At 47.1% G+C, this 21203-nt stretch overlaps 1 protein-coding gene across 1 annotated transcript; it reads left to right on the forward strand.

Moving 5' to 3' along the window:
• The first annotated feature begins 12518 nt into the window (after nt 1–12518).
• On the forward strand, nt 12519–13403 carry LOC131266080 (gremlin-1-like). Its single transcript, XM_058268434.1, has one exon. The coding sequence runs from the start codon at nt 12519–12521 to the stop codon at nt 13401–13403; it is 885 nt and encodes a 294-aa protein (XP_058124417.1).
• Nucleotides 13404–21203: the final 7800 nt, after the last annotated feature.

Here is a 21203-nt window from a genome sequence, read left to right on the forward strand (position 1 = left end):
TTTTTCATTTTCGATACAATTATTTTATAAATAAACCGTATGGAAATGGCCGATACGGAAATCAAGTGTCCGTCGCTGTGGCGGGGTACGGGGGCTGGAGGAAGGACACCATATCTCAACGTTTTCCTCCTCCGACGGGTGCTTCGCGGCCAGGAAGGAGGAAAAACAAATGCGCCACCCGTTTTTACGACTACTGGAGTTGGGGTTCTTGTTTCGCCACAACCGGTCTGGGGCCGACTCTGGACGACCATGCTCTCGGAAAGAGATCGCAGATTAAGATTAAATCTGCTTTCGTTTTTGGGGAATGGAAAAGAAAACATGATGTGTAACTCGGATTCAATTAAATAATCAGGACCAATCATCTTAATCCAGTGGTTTACGATGTGACCTCTTCGGCGAAAAGGGCTACGGTACGTATTTTTGGTATTTGCTTCTCTTCCATGCTGCAATATTTGCAAAGGAACACACACATCCTTGTAAAAGTTATGACCTTCCTTTGTTGATGGAACAATTTGTTGCGACGCCTCTTGTTTACTTTTGCGCTTTCCAGCGCTACGTGCCAAAAACTATGATCACGTATGTAACCCGAAGGGTCCATCCTGAGATTCCAACGTGATCCCAGGATATGGCAACCAGGCACGTCTCATCCCTAGGCCGAGCGGTTTCCAAAACCGTTCCCAGGTGACACAATAAATATAAACAATTTACCTGACCCGCATCAGCAGGATACCGGAACTGAGCTGGTCTTCGCTTGCGCTTGGTTCCAGTTCGTAGGAAAGGATCACCGTAGCAAACCGTTTGGAATCGTGAGGTCGTGGGGTTCATCCATTTCGGAATGTTTTTTGACACCTACCACGTAGTAAAATTTAGGATCCGGACCGCTTTCTCCCGAAGCCGACACCATAGAGATCCATTTTGACACCTTTTTTTTCTTAGAACTCTGCTGAGCCGCGTGAGACACAGACGGGAATGTGTGCTGGGAAAAGCCGATCATCCGCACTGGAATGCGGAAAAGTGCGTCCAGTTACACTACCGAACCGTGCTTCCGGTTGGTGTCCGGCGAGGTTGGGTTGGCAGGAACTTCATGGTAGGGGTTTTCTGAGAAATCAGAGAGTTTGTGTGGGCTCCGTTTCCGACACGGCTCAGTCCTGTCGGATGCTGTGCGTTTTACCTCGAAGCCGTAGGTTTCAAAGCCGAAATCCGAAAAGATACCACCTGAGCCGAAAGGTGTCTGGGACGGTATGGCCTTCCGGGGGTTTATCTTCCCCGTTCCCGTTCGCTGGAGATTAGTGATGGACTTTTAATTAAATGAAATGTAATTACCAAAGCGACAGGCGTTGAGGAGTTGCAGACGCACGAGATCTGAGACGTCCTACACCGCCGCCTCCGAGACTGCCTTCGGGAAGACCACGCGCGATCCGTCCGGCGACCCACTAATGGTTTCGGCGCTCGTGGCTCTTCGTGGGATTAGCTCTTCGGCGGTTGTTTTTTGTGGTGGTGGGCATCTCCGAAGGGTGTAAAACGAGGGCAAGGAGGGTGGCGGGGATTCCGTCTACCGGCTCCGGGCCGAGATAAGGCTGGCGCACCGCGCACTTAGACGGAGCGACAAATGGCGACAGATATCCACTCACTCTCGTCTGTTCGGTTGTAAAACGTTTTCATTGGATTTAAAAAAATAAATAAATCCGACCTCACCTTCTCCTTCTGGACAAAAATGAAAAAAAAACCAAAGACCTGGAAGACCTACAAAGCCGCACCACGATCAGCTGATCGCCGGCCCGAAAAACGGCGACCTGTTTTGGTTCAACGAGCTGCCGGTTGGGAGGATAGGAACTCCGCATCGTCCAACGATTTGTTTACTCTTGGCTGGCGTTGAATGGGAATCCGCGATGCGCCCCGGCGGTCGCCATGTCCCGACCTAAAGTAAACCGTTCCACCGTGACGGGGCGGATGGGGCTGGAGGAATGTGTTCCGAAGTTCAGCACGGTGCGCGTAAATAAACCGAATATCTCGATCGCATCGTCTCGCCGAAAGCGATCACGACGTCCGGTCCGGATTTCGACGTGCACCGGAATGCACTGAACCGAACCGAGTCATCCGAACCCCGGGTTTGGTGGTGTGCAGCGAAATAGTTTACGAGCGACTTCTCTAACGACTTCGCCCGATTGCGGTTTGCGCCAATTTGATCTGCTAGTCGTTGAGAAGCGGTCTGGACGGAGGCGAGTTGTTTATCGATAATTAGGTGCATTATCTTCCCCCGGCACGGATCGGGTGCATGTGTGCGGAGAGGAAGGGAGGTGGTGTTATGGGGTTTTATTATCCGGGAGGTCATCTTTAAAGATACACACCCGTCTAGATGTTGTTCTAAAATTATCCTCGGTTTACTACGGTATCGGAAGCAGCCATCACAAAATAGAACTGTTTGAACTGTAGTGTCATCCAATACTGGCGGGATGAAGGTGGTTACGCCGAAAAATTGTGCTTGTGTGTAACTCAAAATTTGTAAAGGGTTATAACACAATTTCATCGGATTGTAATTGTTAATCCAATTGATTCATATTTCCCCAGTCGCAGATTACAATAAATAAATAAATAAATGGCTTTGACCAATACAAAATGGAAATTGTTTTTTGAAGACAAAATTTTATGACAAGAGTAGTATGGTTACTTTGACGTTTGCTCAATTTGGTATATGATGTCATATGATAATTTTAAAGGTTATTAAAAAAAACAAGACATTCTTCCTTAGCTCTTTTCTCTAAAATTCAGTTTTTCTAGTCTGCGATTCAACGTTGGAAGAATTAATTTATATATTATCATCACCCGAGGTTTAATACTTGATTATATTTGAACTGAATTGTGAATACGGAACCTAGAGATTAAACGAGTGACTGATTAGTTGAATTTCTAATTTATCTAGAATTGAAATTTCTATTTATCTATAATTATGAGAAGTTGCAGAAAATTTAGTTTTAAAAAGATCATTTCTTAGATTTTAAAGTTTCATCACATACAACTGAGTCTTAGCTTTTAAACCCATTCTATGACCAAAATTAATCTTATAAACTAAATTTTAGTACAGAACGATCATATCAACCATGCTAAACTAGTGTTTTGTATCAGATTTAGGTAGATCAATGACAATTCATTTAATGTAATGTGTTAAAAAATCTTTCAGCCCATCTTCAAATACCCTCCCGATCGAGTTTTCCTTCAAAGAAACCATGTGAAGGGTGGAAAGTTTCGTTCGGAATGGTTTTCGTTGGTTTCTAGTTTTCTGGCGCCAGGCACGGTACACAACACAACACAGTAATAAGATTCTGTTTAGCGGTTATTTTAGCACCTCGACGGTGTCGTGTTTCCATCTCGCCCTCCATCTATTCTGTCCTCCCTTCTCGTCTCCCACAGAATGGAAGAATGCACTATCGGTGCAAAACGGTGCGACCTAAACAGACAGTGTGTCATAAAGTGTTGTCATCTGTTGCAGTGGCAAGTTTTGGCATGGTTCACCGTGGCTGTCCGTTGACAATGTGCAAGCACTTTCCGTTGCAATGGTTCGGTTTGCGTCGAGGGGAGCGCAACGCGGAATAGTTACAAATTTAGATCCTTTATTGCAACAACACGCCGTTTTGGCGAGGTGATAGCTGGGTTGTGTGCTGCTGCTCCGTTGCTAACAACATGCCAGATTAATATCTGCATTCTTCCAAGGGCCGACTCCGGTGAAAAAATTAGCTGCTACAGCGTCGGCAAATCGGTATCGCGCAGGAATTCGAAGGAAATCGGAGCGGAGGATAAACGCCGGAGTGGCCGGATCGTTCGATAAGCTAAGCGCCGTACGTCGGTGCACGAGTTCCGTGTTCCGCGAGCATGGCGACCCGAACCGATCGATTCGGTCTGCAGGTGTCATAAATCGGTTCGAAAAGAATGTCACATGGAAATCCATTTTTATGGGCCTCTCCCAAGGCTCGTGCTTTCCTCTTCGCCGCTCGCCGGCCACGGCCAGCGTCTGCGTCTGTCGCCGTTTTATCAAGAATTCATCATTCGCCGCGTTCGTGGTGTGCGCGCCATCTTGCGGGTCGGGTGGGTCGCAATCGTGCACCAGCGATCGGGTGAAGGGTAAGGAATCACCCGGGAGGGGGGGGCCTGGGGGTTGGCGACGGCAAACGCTCTGGCGACAGTAATTTGCAGTTGTCTGTCTCGCACCGGAGCCCGGTGCCGGTGATTTATTGCGATTTGAATATTTGAAATCACGATCTCTCCGGGGCGATTTCCCTTGGACACAGGCTGCGAGACGCTCCCGTTGGCACGCCATTTTGTATGTTTGTTAGAAGGTGACGCAGCCCCGGCGTTACCGGTAACTGTCACCAAAGGGTGCCCTATCGGTCCCCAGGGATCAACGATTGTGCCGGCCGCACAATCAATACGTCGTGTTGTTGGCGTCTTGCGAGATTGTAAATGGGTGCATTTATTTCATTAGTATATTTGACCATCTCCCACACCAGCCCTAATGCAGATGGACGGGCTGTTATCCCTGTTTTCACACGATCTGATCGGGCAGACGAAGGGAGCTGTCGCAACAAGCTGTCAGGTGTCGGAACCATGGCGTCATGATTTATGGCGTACTTACTCGTGGTATTTTGATACGTTAAATTATTTGAGGAGTGGGGCCGGTGGCGGGGGAAGAAACGGTACAGTGTTAATTGTTTCGTTAGCACTGAATGTCACCGATAATAACCATATTCATCACCCTTGACACGCGATCGCGAACCTGATTCGGGAGATACCGATCCTCGCGTGAGTCCTGGACTTCCCGGCGTTCCGTGATCCGATGTGGCTAATGTTCTATGTCGTGTATGGCGGCAATAGACGATCAAAAGGAATCGATTAAAATATAATGTTAATGGAAATATAGCCCTGAGTGTCAGAACGAAGTGGTTCCCGTGCACTCACCACCAAGTAAACTTCTCGTCTTACTTCTTGGACGATCGCCCTCAGGCAGAACCACTGCGGGGCAGGTTTCATTAAAATGAAGCTGGTGTTAGATCGCATGTTGTTTTCACTGGGAAGCTGGGATCATCAACCAGACCGATGTTTGGGGCGCGTTTTGCGCCGGACCCGTGCGTTTGAAGATTTATGATACAATAAACTGAAGTAAACTGATTAAAGAACGGATAATATCGGGCGTATTAAGGAACGCAGTAAAGTCGGCCATTTGTTGTGGCGAGACGGAGTAATGCCAAGATAAATCCGCCCCTTGGTGTTGATGTTTGACGTCTGAAGATCACCTTGAAGAGCGCCTTAACGAGGGGGCGAACGGGGAGATGAGACGATGTAATAATTTGCAATAAAAGAATGGCTTTCGCGGATATAATTAATAATGCAGCACGGTAGTAGCGCGCCCGAGGTCGTAATAAAATCGATCGCCTATCCTCGCGCGAACTCCAGAAGACGTGGAAGATCCATTATACTCAAATGGATGATGACAGCGGGCGGAAGATAGGATCCCGATGAAAGGGGAACATGTATGCAGCGCCTGAGGAGCTTAGTTTGAAACCCGACCTATCAAATTATAGGTCATGACTCAATCCGCATCGATTCTAGATCGGTTTTTATTTTTAGTAAACCACGGACTAGCGCGTTCGATCGAGGGTCATGTTCACCTCTCTTGCACTCTCACTCTCTCTAGCGTTCCGTAGCCCTGATCTCCCTCCAGTGTCCCATCTGGGATCTGGGAGATGACGTTGAAACCGTTCAGCACCACATTCGCTAGTTTTACCAGATTGAAGCGAAGCGCGGTGTGCCATTCAAAAACAATAAATTCAAACGAAATTTATGACTCAGATAAAGCGTTCCGATGAGAGGCAAATCGCGCGCCCGAGACCTCCCCGACTCGGTGGGGTGATTCCGTGTCAGATTTATCGGCTATTAAACAAAAAGTCTACCCTCCAACTGAGTCACCTGAGGCGAAGCACCTGAAGCCAGGCAGGCGGCACGCTGAGGATCAACATACCAAGATGCTTCTGCTGGCAGTGACACACCAGGAGGATGATATTTAAAATTTACTTTGGGTATGCGAGCGACCAAGAATGCGTTTCGATGATGCAACCTGAGATCGCATCGCGATACAGTTCTAAGATTGAGCTTTTAATTTCTGTATGTTTGTTTTCACTGAACTTCCTGGAGTTATCTGTAACCGAAGGATGGACATGCAGAGAGTATTTTACTAAAGGTTGAGGGTAGAAACGAATCTTTTTAGCGAATCATCTGCGGATCGTTATTTTAATGTACGATCGTAATACAACCCCTATTTGTTTAGCCACGCAACCAGCGAGCCTTTACGAGTGGCAAAGAGTGACAAATAATGGTTTTACTATACCGCCATCCCGAGCGATTAAGATCTCGGCAACGAATGGCTAAACGGTCGCCCGGCGCCATATTTGTCAATTTTACTATCCGAATCCGAACCATGGTAGCCATATTCTCGACACCGCCGCTCACAATTACGGTGAGTATCTAGTAATCTCCTTCGAAGCACCGTCAATTTGACCGAAATGGAGTGACAATCACTCTACTCTCGGGACCGCGTCCGGTCTACGCAGCTCAAAATAGGCCGGCATGCAGTGCCCACCAGCTTTTTGCCGAGGAACTTTGAGGGTTCTTCTTCTCCTCCGACGCACGACGGTGCGGCTGAACGCAACGGTGGTAGTAGGTCGACTGCCTTTTTGCTTTTCGGTGGTTTCCTGGAAATGCGGTGGGTGAAACCAGCAGTTCTTCTCCCAATTTGGCTTCCAGATCGGTCGGTCAACTGAAGGTGGTGGGTTTCGGGCTTGAAGACGATCGCAATAAAGCGCGTGGACTCGATCAGCTTTCGTCGCCCCGGAGCGCTAGATTGCGTACGATCGATAAGGTAGAACCAGAAGCACGGTCGGCGTGCCACCTTTGGTATCAGTTTACGATGGCCGCCTCGAGTGGGGTGACGATCGGACGGGTGCGATAACAATGCGCAGGTGAATACAATTATAGCATCAAATTGAAGTCTTGTCTCGGTGTGGGAAGGAAAGGGTCCGATTCTGGGCACCAAAGAACCGTTCACCATGGCGACGACATCTTCCAAAATGTGAGCAACGAAAAGCTGAGTCTGAAGACGATGCTGAACGGGTGATACTTGATGGTATAACATCGACATCCCTCTGATCCAATACTTTGCTTGCCGGGGGTGTGTGAGTGTAGATGTTTCCTGGCGCCACAATGGAGTATCTCCGTGAGCGGACACGCCAAATCAGAACAAGAAGATATATTTCTGGCGCCCGTTTGTCGACTTGGTGGCGTCTGACATTCGAATGTCTCAATGTTTTACCTTTGGGACGCTAACTGGACGATACCATCGATGTTGTAGCTACCATTTCTCCTTCTTGTGTTTTCTGATTATCGCGTGCAGTACTATCAATTCTGGAATACTTTGGTGAGACGAGAAGTACTTAAATCTGAATGGAAAACTACCATGTCACTCGTAAGAAATTCTCCCATTTCCCAGGAGACTTCTGAGGATTTAAAATGGTTCCACGAGGTACGCTGCATGTTTCTATGCTTCACACCGAGGCTCACTCACCGTTGCAACACTGCTAGCGAATGCCGGCCGATGACTTCAGGGTCGGACGCGCGAGTCCATGGGTCGAAGTTGTGAATCGTTTGTTAGTCAGCGTTTTATGGCTGATTAAAAATTCGACGCTCGCCATTAGATTAATGGTGTCGCATTTCACTGGCGGGGCCTCTGGGATGGGATCGGATGGGGATGGGGAAGGTGGAACCGGACCGAGCTGCCTGTCCAGGAAGAGATGCGAAGGTGTGGCTGTGAATAGCTGTGAATTGAAACTGTATGGATGGTGTTTTTGCCCCAACGCTCTTGCTGCTGGCGGGGAAACTCTGCTTTGGCAAAGAGATGGTGACTAATAAGGCTCGCGCGCCTCTCCACGCCATGTTCGCCAAATCATCATCTTCATCATCATCATCATCATCATCGCCATAATCATTACCATCAACAGGGGGTTCATCTCCTCAGTCCTCTTCGTTCACATTCGTTAGGTGTGTGTGTGTTCGCATGGTGAAATGGAATGGAATTGAGGTGACAATTTTCACGGCATGTAAATGGTGCGTCGCAAAAGTCGTCGTAGAACTTCTGGCGGGGCCTGACCATGTGATGGGGGTGGGGCAGCGACGGTGACGGCGATGATGCTGCGCGAATGATGTTACCCGAACAAGATAAGCGCGCGAGTTTAGGATGCAAAGTTAAAGTCCATATTAAAGTTTACGATTAGCGAGCTAGTTAGTGGTGTGTTTGACAACTCAATCGAAAGAGTTGAATTGAGACGAATAGAACTACAACTATAAATTAATCGAGAGCGCTGTCAGCGAATCGGCTGGGGGTTTTGTTTTCAATCGATCATAACGATCATAAGCCGCCAGTTTTTTGTGTTTAAATAGTTAAAATTTTTCCAAGTGAATGTTCCGCATTGAAGTCGAGGTTTATACATTACGGGAGCGTAGTTGTTATGTGCAAATTGCCGTATTTTTGTATGCCTAACAGCATGCCAGTACTTTTGACACGTTTTGCTTTAAACAAGATTTTTCTTTCAATCTTTTTGAGTTTAGCTCTGGTGTTTGCAAAATGATTCAAAGTAAATTAATTTTGAATTAATAAAAACTATCACATTTTTAAAGCGCTTTTGTGTAATGTATTGAATTGAAGTGCGTTCTGCATCGAATCTTGCTAATTTTGCTTAATAAAGTAGGATTCAGAAATCGGTTTAAAATACCATAACATGTTTATAGCATGGTTGAAGATATTACTAAACGTGAAAATATTTTATTTGAAAAAAAACGGTGATTTCGTCAATTTTATCACATCACAACTTTTATCTTTAAATCATTCCCGGATGGCCAGGAGCAGACAATAAATTTACTATTTTTGTCTGATGTATGTGATATATCGTCACGAAAGTTTTTGTACAGCTTTCGACTTGTAGAAATTGTTGATTTAAATTGGGCTCTAAAGGTTTAAAACAAATCCGTTAAAATTTCAAACAAATAGCTTTTCGATACAGTTTTGTACTTTAAGACTTTGAAAAAAGTATCGATAAATTACATCTTTAACAAGAATTGGAATTGGTAAGTCAATTGAGATTGAACTTCTGAATCACAAAAGACGTCTTCATCGTATTTCAAAAAAGCAGATGCTATTACATGTTACTATTAATGTAACATATGGTTCAGAGGAAGAGCATTTCCCAAATAGTCAATCAACATCAGGCACGCGTTAATTTGACTATGCTCTAGGAAATGGAGTCACTGTTCAAAACTCGGTATTTCCTCTCTGCAGACTTTCGGCAGTGACGCAAGAATCCTGGATGATGCTGCAAAATTTCAGCCGCTGCTTAGGAAATCGGATACATCATCGAATAGGTTCTGGTTACGTTTTCAACCCGCCGAAAGATTTGTCATTTAATGAAGCTTAATTACTGTTAGGAAGCTGTTGTAAGATTTCGCTCGAAAACGATCGCGAACCCCCCTTGACCTTACTCACTGACTGCATTGACTGTACGGCCGGTTCTAAGAAAACAAACTCCGCGCCCCTCCGCGCCGAATGTTTACGCGCAAAACTAGCAACATTTATATAGTGCAGAAAACACCCCGACGCAACGCAGAACTCGCCATTCGTTTCGTCGCCTCGTCGCGGCACAAACGGGGAATGAAATCATCGTTTCCGCCCGAGAGCCAGCGGATAATGATGGGATGCAATGAATTTCGCGTTTTGCGAATGGGCGCTCCTCCGCACGCGATACTTGACGAGTGTTTCCACACCTCCCACACGCGTCTCCGGGCCCCCTATCCGTTCCCCGCCGGCCGCTCCCTTCCACGCTGCACAAACGGTGGCGTACGCCACTCGATCGGAAGTGGATGCGCCAGTGCCGGTGCCACGGCGGTGCTGTAAATCCAGCAGGAGAAGCACACACTTATCTGCCCCGGCGGCCACTTCTACGCCCCGAGAAGCGTGAGTGTGTTTTGGCCTGGCTTGGTTGGCGACGAGGCGCGACGGGCCCTCAGCCAGCGAGTAGATACACGGGGATGTTTATTTTTTCTCCCGCCGTTTTAATTCCCTCTTTGACATCCGCGCAACGAATGGCGAACGGTTTGGCGCGTGCGCGGATGGAGCTTTATGTTTTTGTTGGTTTTTGCGCTTTGTTTTTCGCCAAAGCATGCAGGCCTAGGGTCGTTTTGGGCGCAAGAAGTCCGTGGCCTGTTGGCGGCACCGACACCGACGCGAAAAGCCGCATTGCCAGCGGGCGCGGTATGTGGCGGGGAGTCTTGGCGGGGGAGGGTTGGTTGGCATAGAAGGAGCACGTAGCACGTGGGCAAAGGTGTAAGAAAGTGGAACCCGTGAAACCGAGCGAAAGGTACAACCGAGCGGACGAACTCTAACGCCTTACGGCTTCCTCCGAGGCCAATACACCGCTGTTGGATGGTTGTTTTTTCACTTACGACGGATGCGACTTACGATGCGCCACGGGATGCTCCCACGCCGTCGTCACGTCGTTGGCCGAGGAGAGGAATCGCAGAGAACGGGCGGGCGATTTGTTGGACTGATTTCTCGCGTGACGACACGCGACGTTCCCCGGGCGTCTATTACAGGCTTGTTACTATGGTCTCTAATAGGTTGTAGGAACGGTCGTAATGCAAACCCTTCCAGAAGGCCAGACTCAGCAAACGTACGTTGGAACCGAGAACCGTACGCTGCTTGCGGATTATTTTCCGGATTTCATTCATGAAAACCCTTCCAGCGACCGTCGACGAGTTGGATGACTTGTATGGAGCGCAGCTTGCGATCGGGCGATCGAGGGAAAAGAGACCCGTCCCGTTCCGGAGAGAAGGTGCGGAAGATGTTGCATCTGGTGGTTGGAGGTGCGAGGACCAATTTGCGTCCGCGACAGACAGACGCACACAGACGGAGACGAAACGGACTCCGCAGGAAAAGTTCGTGGCGCCGGTCTCAAGTGTCTTGGGGCCATTAGTTTGGGTTGGAAATGGGAGATACAGCGAGAGATAGATCGAGAGTCGGCGCACCGAAGGAATTACAATAACAATGTATTTGGGTTTCGGTTTTTTTTCGAGTAGGATGTGTGGGACGGACGGTGGATTTCGGTGGGATACCCTGAAGGGCCACGACGAACACTGGGTTTGGCGAAGGTTCGGTGGCTGCTCGTCGTCTGTCGTTTGTTCCTCTAAACGGGCCGAAGACTCAAATCTCGACTTTTGCGATACGACTGGCTTTTACAAAACGATCGTTATAATTGATGATAAATGGAAGTTGCCATTCTTGGGAAGACAATTTAATGTTGCAATAAAATAAAGGCCAGATAAAATAACCTATTACGTCATTAAATGAGCACTTTATTTTGGTTTTGTTTAAATTCATGCTTTATCAGTAATAGCTTAAAATGAAATTAACAAACTGCCTCTAAGCTACTAATTATAATATTTTTTCTGTGATATAAAGGGTTAACATATATAACTATCATACAATCAATTTTTAGACGTCAAAAGAGCCTAATTTATTCACATCATTTATTTACATCGTGAACAGTAATACAATGCTAGAAATTCTTATGTGCGCGCAGGACTTTGTTCGAGTCTAATTCTTAATATCGTAATTACGTAAGACGATTAGAAGACACATTTTTCGTAGGTTACCTCTTTTTTATGTTGCAAAAGGGCTGAACTAAACCCCCGTTCTAATTGCTATAAGCGCTATTAAACGCCCATAGGCTGGACACACGAAAATGGCTTGTATGACAGACGAAAATGCATGAGATTTGACAGCTGGAAGCTGCCGTACGATATAATCAAAATCGTTTGATTTAGTTCGATGTTCGTATCTGATTTTATCTGTCAACAAAATTGGCAAACGGCAAAGCACTGATCAGCTATATACAACTTATGGTGCACGTCCAAGATTATATTTTGCCATTCGCAATTTGACGGGCTTTTGAAGTTCAGAACTGTTCCAAAATTCCTCCTTTGTTCTAGAACTGTTCATCCAGGGTTTCCTAAACACTCTCAATGGATCAAGATTGTGAGCTGGTCATTCGTTGGATGTGTCAATACAATACTAGTTTCTTAAGTTAGGCAGCCTACGAAAGCTTTTGTTGCAACTAAGTTATTTGGTTTTTGAGGGACAGAAAACTACCAAATAACTCTGGCATAGCTACATTTTGATGAGAAAAACATACGAGTACGAAAGTAATAATACGGTTCGCTCGATTGAAATACGACATACGGATCGTTCATATCAAGAGTCTTCCAATCGGATCCATTATGCTTAGATGTACAGTGGACGGTGACAAGGGCGCCTTATTGAAAATTCTTACCCAACACTCCTGTGTAGCCATTTGCATGCTCGTTGTCGTGAGATTCAATCAGCTAATTTATTTCTCTGTTGTGTTCCCTCGTTTGGCGTTTTGCAGATGAATCTAACGATGAAGCTGCTGACAGTGCTGTCGCTGCTGCTGGTCCACTCCTCCGGGCACCGGATACAGCTGTCCGACTCAATTCTGGACATCATCAACACGCGGCACGTGGAGCAAATATTGGCCGAACGGCGGGCGAACGCATCGCGCGAGGCGAACGAGAAGCGATACCTGGTGCAGAACGACCTGGACGAGGACGTGACCGAGGATGGAGCCGACCTCTACCAGACGCCCGAGGTGGCGATCGACTTCGATTTCAACGGCCGACGCCAGGGTGGCCATAATGGAGGTCGCAATCACGCGCACCACCAGCAAGCGCCGTCCTACCCACCGGCGTCCTACAACGGGTCCGAGGATGCCGGAGGGCCTTATCGTGCGGCGGCCCCCGGAGGGCCAGAGCTGCTCGCCGACCTGAACGCGTACCGTGGCGATAAGCTGCTGAAGTCGAGCAAGAACGCGCTGCTGGTGACGCGCAAGGAGTATCTGAAGAAGGACTGGTGCAAAACGGAACCGCTGGTGCAGCGGATCCGCGAGGAGGGCTGCCTCAGCCGGACTATCGTCAACCGGTTCTGCTACGGCCAGTGCAACTCGTTCTACATCCCCAAGTCGCCGAAACGGAGCCGGCGCGGGAACCACCATCGCAAGGCGGCCATGACCACCACCACGGCCAGCTATGCAGCCTCCGGTCGGGGTACCGGAGACATCGACTTCGAGGACGAGGACCTGACCGGGCCGGCGTTCCGTTCATGCGCGTTCTGCAAGCCGAAGAAGTTCACCTGGGTCACGGTGACTCTGCGCTGTCCATCGCTCGTCCCTTCGCTACGGCGGAAGCGCATCCAGCGTATCAAACAGTGCAAGTGCATCGCCGAACCGCTACACTAGAGGAGTCGAGCTCCAGAGGAGAGAGTCCAGGAGTTGCGCCTCCTGCTATTAGTCGATGTTCCAGGAGTCGGAGTCGGACGATGTTCCACGGAAGATGTAGCTGCGTTTTTGGAAGATGGGACCTGGGATAGAAGGATGTGTGCTCGTGTATGTGTGTATGTAAGGCTTGTTAAGGCCTGTTCGTGTGAATGTGCATTGAATGGCGAGCGTTCGTTGAATCTTAGGTTATCTTTGATTAGTATTACTTTCTCCTACAGTAGAGCGTTTAATATTATCGCAGTTGTTGTTTTATACCGTTTTCCAAAAAGCAAAACAAAACAAACAAACAGAACCCCTCTCGTCAAATGTCGTGCTTGGTGATTGTATCCTGAAGCTTGGGGATTAGAGCCTCGTCTGATCAAGCATTTAATAACCCGCTTGGCGTTTATGGATGACCGAAGCTTATCCTCCTAAGATAAACCATCCACTTTCGCAGGTTGTACTTTGAACGTATCTATTTCGATACCCAAGATTTGTAAGCGATTGGATCGCTTCTGGTCGACCGTCGATCAAGTGGAACAGCCTTGTACAACACTCGGTCAACTTTCCATGTACGTCGCGAGATAAAGTCGACCCGAAAAGAAGATGTGCCCCTGCTACACTCCAGCAGGCCTGCTTTTCGGTTATGGTTTTTTTAGTCGATGGAGTCGATGTCTTCTGGGTACGCGCGAATCGTCCCGTTGCGGAGGCCGGAATCGGTTGGCTATGGATTTGCGTTGGCCTCCGGAGTTGGCGTGAGTTGTGGTCCCCTTTTGGCGAGCTGGTGGGATCTGTGGGAAGGTGGTAATTTTCGCCATTCTGCTAGCAGAAGGTGTATCTCGCCGCTGCTTCTCGCTTAGAATGAATGATGAATGGTGCGCAAATTTGCCAAAAGCAGCCTCTCACGCAGCGGCCGAATGTGGGCATAGCGTCGCAGAACTACTTCTTCACGCATCCTTCCGAAGCGAGCGAAAAACCCCCGAGCCCGAACTAAACCAAAACACCCAGTCGGCTCTGGGCGGGATGAATGGATCACTGTACCGGCACACACACACACGCACACACAACCGCTCGCGAAGGTGATCTGTTAAACGAACCGTCCCCGGAGAGTCCAACGGGTGTACGTAGTTGTAAAATGGGTTGCGTTTTTAAGGGAAAACACGAACTCCGAATCTGAACTGGCGTGAATACTGCTTGTTTCCTCTCCGGGGGATTGTCCGCACTCGCGACGCATGTGGGCCGAGACGGGAAGGGCCAAGAGCAGAGTAGGGGATGCGGGTTGTTGGTGCCAAATGAGTAGTATAATGATTGTTTCATCTGTATCGCTTTTATTGAGCCGTCGCGAATGAATGAACACGAAACGGAAACGCACCCATAATTTACCGCCAACAAATACGAGTGTGTGTTTGTTTGTGCTTGATCGGGAGTAGATTTATCCGCGGATATGTTGCCGCACAATTGCAGTCTCGGTAAGTCCCCGTCATACAATGTAGTGTGTTGTAGGGTTTAATAATTACTTTGTACAGATTCTGACACCATGGAGTCGAGCGGATGGAAAATCAGCAAATTCCTCTTCGGATGAATTTACACAACTGAAGAGTTCAAAAAGTTAGGATTCGCGATCGTCTGCGCAGGTCATTAGAAATAGTGAAAACAATTAAACGACTCTACGTCGTAAATCTGACACATTGGAATCGAGCGGATAGGTTTCGAGAAGTTGAAGAATGAACCACCGCTCGGTTGAAATGTTAAAAATGGAACCCGGTCAAGCAGATTCTTCTGAGGAGGGCTTTAGACATCTTCAGAGTTCAAGCAGTTAGGAACCGCGATCGTCTCCGCAGGTCATTAGAAATGGTGAACCTACTTGTTGGGGTGTTCCGTGTCTGAAAAAGCACGGTTGACTCATGCCCACGGCACCGGACAACCGTCTTCTTCCTGGTTTCGTCCGCTGCACGTGACTCGCCGAGTATTGATTAGGGTAATTCATTACCCTCTTCGCTGTACGGCTTCCCCCCCCGGGGGCATCCGGCACTCGGCATCGATGAGTGATGTGCTCTCCGACGCTAAATGCGCTCCAAATTCAGCCGGTTCAACAAGCTGAGCTGGAGAGTGACTTCGTCGCTTCGTCGCCAAACGCCCCTGAACTTGACGTTGATCTCTGATGTCATCCCGGCCTACCGTGCCGATGGTAGGTTTCCCCGGGGCGGGAGGTGGAGTGTTCCTCCTACCTGGCGTGAGGGTTTCCAGCGGACATCGGGCCAGATGATCCATGACGGATGAGCGATGGGCTTTTCGCAGTGGTGGCCTTCGGTTGCAAGTCGAAGCCGGTCAGTTGATGGCGGTTTTTGAGTGGTTGAGAATGGACGAGCTGGTTGCGGTGGTCGCTCCTTCTGGTCTCCCGGTGCGGTCGCCACCCGACCGATGAGATAATCTTCCTCGGAGCACACACTAACACACACACACGCACACACATACACTCCCGCACCGGTGAATAAATTAATTATGATTGGAGCGTCGGTGCACGGTGCAGAAAAGAAACCATTGGCACAAGATTGGCACCCGGCCGTCGGTATGAATGGCCCGGACGGTGACACTCTACCTGGTGCCTTCCTTCACACGCCCGCCACCCCTCCGACACCGTTGGGCGGCAGATCGGAATCGAATATGAATCGACCGAGCCGCCGCCGATTCCGAATGGCGGTGTTAATTATGGACACCACGGTTCGCCAGCTCCAGCATCGAGGAGCGGGTATCGGATTTCCGATACCGCAAAACTACGCAATAGGGCGCGCGGACCCACACACACACACACACACACTACGGCAAAGGTGACATGGATGGCGGTTTCGCGTGGACTGTGAGTCATCCGTGATCGCGTTGCGTGGAGCAACGGGGGAAAGGCGGTTCGTGCATAAGCCACCGGAGGGCGGGCGAGGGAGTCGGGGGTGTGTCCCAAACATAGCACAACAGCTTACGGCGTACAGGCTGCTTCTTTTTTTCGTCAATTTAATTTTGTCTGCCCGCCGTCGCTCACGCAGTGCAGGAATCACCTGTGTTCCAACCGAGGGGGCCCCCAATCAGTGGAGTTGCGGATGATTCAGCGCCTTCGGGGAGTCGACGACGCCGGTGCGCAATCGATACGGTCGGCATGCCGTTGATTGGTCAGCGTGATCAATTATCAATGGCGCGTTCACGAAGCAACGACGCCTAAGGGGGTGCGTTGGAGTGGAGGAGGATGCAGGGGAGAACGCGAACGGGGAGGTCAACCACAATCCCCAATCCACAAGATCGCGTACAGCCCAGCCTCTTCTGCAAGCAAGACGAGGTCCAAGAAACCAAAGGAAAAGTATGGAAATGAGGCAAACTTTCTACAGTTGCACAGTTTTTTGTTGTTTTTTCTTTTGCACCGTGCAGATCTCGTGTTGGCATTTGGCCCGAGCGAGACGCATCTGGCGGGCCGGGATTTGGTGGATTTCTTGATTTTTATTTTCTTGTTTTGAAGCATCCCACCGGTTCATTCTCGAACTCGTGCGGTGCACGAATTTATGTGGAATAATTTGCGAAACACAACAATGCCAAAGGATGCACGGAAGGGAGGTAAGGAGGGGGGAAAAAAGGAAGAAAGGAGGAAACATAGTTCAAGGGGACCTTACACCAGCACACAGGATGTCGACGAGATGACGAGGGTGGTGAATGGTGAATAAAAAGTAGTAGTACGAAGTATTGAGGAAATCGTAACCACCTTTACTAGTTGTAGAGCAAAAGAATATTTATTGTCCTAAACAACGGATAGAAGCCAACAGAATTAGGAAGCAAAGAGTGACAACAGAACGGTATGTTAGAAGTTAGAAGTATTACAAGCAACGGTAGGAGATATTAAATAATCCAAAAATCACACCTGAAGCAGAGCAAGAAGTTACAATTATGTCTACGATAAACCGCACATTTGCAAACAAACTGGACATTGTTTGATGGGCAGGGAAACCACGTTCATTTACGCAAGAAAACATTCGAGGTAGCGAAAAGAGGAGCAAAGTTAACAATATAACTCGGACTAGTGGTACAAATGAACAAACGTGTGTACCGAAAAGAAGTGCCGACGCGAATGAACGGAATGAAGTAGTAATTTTATGGAAGCTAGATGTGTAAGTAAACATGCCATGTCGAACACTGTTGCGTATTTTCTTTAATTATTGTTAAACGTAAGTCAAGGTATTTATAGAAGCAGCAAACAAAAGTAATAATTTGTCCATCGTCTAAAGACGGATTGTATGCCAGTAGAGAACGCGAAAACATGGATGTCAGAAACTTTCAACAGTATTGAAGCACTACACCTGTAATCGAACCGCTTTGCTTTCTCTATACCGAGCCAAGTGAGTAATAAACGTAACCTTTCAAGTTGGAGGAAGGATTTTTCATGTGACAATTAGTGACCTTTCAGTGACAGAATGCATTTCTCCATGGTCTGAATGGGAATTGGTTGGGCGAAGTGAAATGACGTTGGAAAATACGCAACTTGCATTCACCAACCAATTGGTCAACAGAATAAGTAGTCAAACACATTTTCCAAAACGTATACAAAATACCCATTTTATCATGTAAATGTTATCTAGCAATTACTTGCGTGCCAGAAATAAACAATCGACAGCAAATCGAGGCGTTTTGCCAGCAAAGGTGCATGAGGCACGTACCAAGCCATGCCCAACACAGCACAGCCCATATGTACCGGAGATGAATCATATGTTCCTACAAGTATGTAATATTAATTAGTTACTGTCCGGAGTTTGTAATTTATTTCTCTCAAGCATCACCCAATTGGAACAGTTGTTACGCAGGCGCGATAGAGATTCGAAGAAAGAGTACTACGAGCACAGGAGTAAGATAAATTAAACCTCAGTTTCGAAACGGACGCTTTCGAAGAACATATGGTCATACGATGTTGTTTATTTTTGTTTTGTTCTTCCCTAGTCCATCTTTGGTACCTAGGCAGCTAGGTATGGCAAAAGGTGTGAAGCAATTAGTGCACTTAGGATTGGAGCTTTCTGGTGCCACGTGCGTGAAGACGATGATTGGGCAAAACTAGGGATTAAAGAAAAAGATTTCTCCGACCAAAACATAACGAAGGTCCATCTTTGGGTGACTGGAGTGGAATAGAATGAAGCAGCTATGAACTGAAAGAACCGTGTTTGTAAAGTAAAGGACTCAAGTGAAACAAGGTCGGAATGGAAAGGAAAACTGAAATGTGTGAGGGGCTAATTTAATCTGATGAATAAACCGAGCAACAGCGTAGCTCTAATAATTATATTATCAACCCCATCTAGGGAAAGGGCGTATGAAGCGGACGCAAGCGTGGCGAAAGCGAAAGAGAAGGGGTAATACGAAGGGTTAACGAAACTAAATGAAGCTGTGAGTTGCGAAGCGTTAAGGATGACACAGACAAAACACACAAACAAACAAAGCAAACAAAAAGAAAAGTTGAAAGAAACGATCGATCATTAATAAAGCAAACTAAATAGCGCAAGCTCAACCGGAGACGTTATGGTGTTCGAGTTCCGGGCTGGGGATGGGAATGGTATCCGAAAAGAGGGGAATATCATATGATCCCGATCCTTTCGTCCATTAGGCTGACATCTGTCAATTCTAGAGTATATCGTAGCAGGCGACGGTGGTTTGGTAAATTGGTTAAATAGGCTACTTAACGAGATGTTTTGGTTTTCCTGGTAGAAAACCGTTCCTCCAAAGGACTCGGTACTCGGCGCTGAAAGTGCACTTCTACGCCAACGGGAAAGTAGTTCTGCCTGGTTGTACAAAAACCCATGATGTTCAAATCGAACATCAACTGTTGGGAAAAATATTTTCGAGGATTATAAACATTTGAAGCAATAAATCATGGGTGTGTTTTCGTGGAATTGCCACTTGCGTCGGGCGCTCCTTTACTTCAGCTCGCTGTGAGCTCATGGGCAAGTGCAGGTTGCACATTCTAGGGTCGCTTGATGATCCATTTTTCGGTAATTTTAACCTCGTTTTTTCGCTACCGACCGGCCAGGATCGACGTTGGACCGAGCGGGCTGGAGCGTTCCCGAAACTGCTTATTAAATAATAATACGAGCCCTCCGGGACGAGCTTAAGAAAACCGTCACGGTGCCACAGTGAGGCACAATGTTTCAAAGCAACTGCTGTAGCCCGTAACTCAGCAGCGGAATGCTGGCATAGGAGCAGAACCTTCTCCCAGTGTGATCCTGGCAATGTTCGTACGTCGCCCCACGTTTACCAAGGTAGCAAGTTTTGGGGGTTATCTTTTTTGTTTTGCCTCTCGACCGGACAATGGCCATCGTTTCGACACGCTATCCTCGGCAAGGGGAAAGGTAAAGAGGTACAGGGAAGTGCGTGGAAACCGTGGCGATGGCGCCTGCGAATTCATCGGGAGGAATGGGAAGCGGGAGACATGGTCGTGGAGACCGAGAAGCGCTAATAAAACATCTGTCCATCTGTCTTGCGATGTCTGATGTATGCTTTCGGTTTTGTTTGGAGGTTTTATGTATGAATGTCAGACGCGCATAAGGGAATCCTCGTTCGATGTTTACCAACAAATCGTTTGCGTTCTGGGGCATGGAAGAAGTGATCGCGAATTCTGTCTCGTAGTGGAGGGTGGATGGATGAAAGCTGTCTGTCTGAGCCGAACGCCAGCCGATGGGTAAACATTTCGCAAAATTGATTTTTACATATCAAAGCAGTGATACAAAAGCCACAAGTTCAGGGAGAAAACCACTCTCTAGGAGTCCAGCAATAAAGAATCAGAATGAAGATAGTGGAAGTAGGTGACAAAATTCAAAAGAATAGGTTTTGTCGAAAATGTATGAAATTTCCTCGCAACACAAGACTGCAAAGAACAAATGTACTTTGTAGTCTTGAAATGCGAGGAAATTTTATACATATTCGACAAAGACTATTTTTTTAAATGTTAGTTTTGCATTTTTCAACAATTTAACTGTTCAATCCTCGTTGATTTATTCATATTCGTTTATTTTATGTTTACGCAAATATATAAAAGTAATACCTTTTTATTTTAACAACAAGAAGAGTGACATTGAAATTTCAGCGAATTTTTTATAATTAGTTTAACGAGTGGAACTCATTTCAGTTTATTTCCCAAAATTCATACGAGACGTTCATTGTTTTCGCATTTATCTTATTTTTTCTCAATATTGTGTAAGGTTGGAAAGAATGAAAAAAGTATTGATTTTTTTAGATAAAAAAATATTCTCACAATGAAAGCGTTTAGCATTATGTTATAAATTCCAGACATTTTCCAGAAGAAGCAATGCCACAGTGATTCCATGATTTATGAACATAATTTAAACTACTCATGGACCATTCACCACGAAATGTTGACTATCTCGACGAGATACAAAAGTATTGAGAAACCCAATTAGTTCATCTTCATTTTCATTAGCGACGAGCTGCCGAGTGGGATTTCGACTATTGAGAGATGAAATTTTATGACCAATTTTGCGAACGGGAATCGAACACAATCATGAAAGAACGGACTGTGCTAAAGCACCGTAAAATTATCTATTAGTGTGTCGCATGTCGGGATGCTCAGCAAATCGAAGCTAATGTCGGCTGCATCGCTTATGCTTAACGACGTCGCGCGCAGTTTCAATTACTGGCCAGCTGTCGAAATGAAATAGATTTAATCCAACTGCAGTGTTTGTGGATCTAATTGGTGCAAAAAGAAAATGCGTTTCACCATGGATTGGGTGTATGGATGGAAGATTTTAT

The sequence above is a fragment of the Anopheles coustani genome, chromosome 2 (genome assembly GCF_943734705.1).
Source record: "Anopheles coustani chromosome 2, idAnoCousDA_361_x.2, whole genome shotgun sequence".
Classification (NCBI taxonomy): domain Eukaryota; kingdom Metazoa; phylum Arthropoda; class Insecta; order Diptera; family Culicidae; genus Anopheles; species Anopheles coustani.

Coding starts and splice junctions, on each gene's coding strand:
- LOC131266080 (XM_058268434.1), top strand. CDS start 12,519: ATGAATCTAACGATGAAGCTGCTGACAGTGCTGTCGCTGCTGCTGGTC.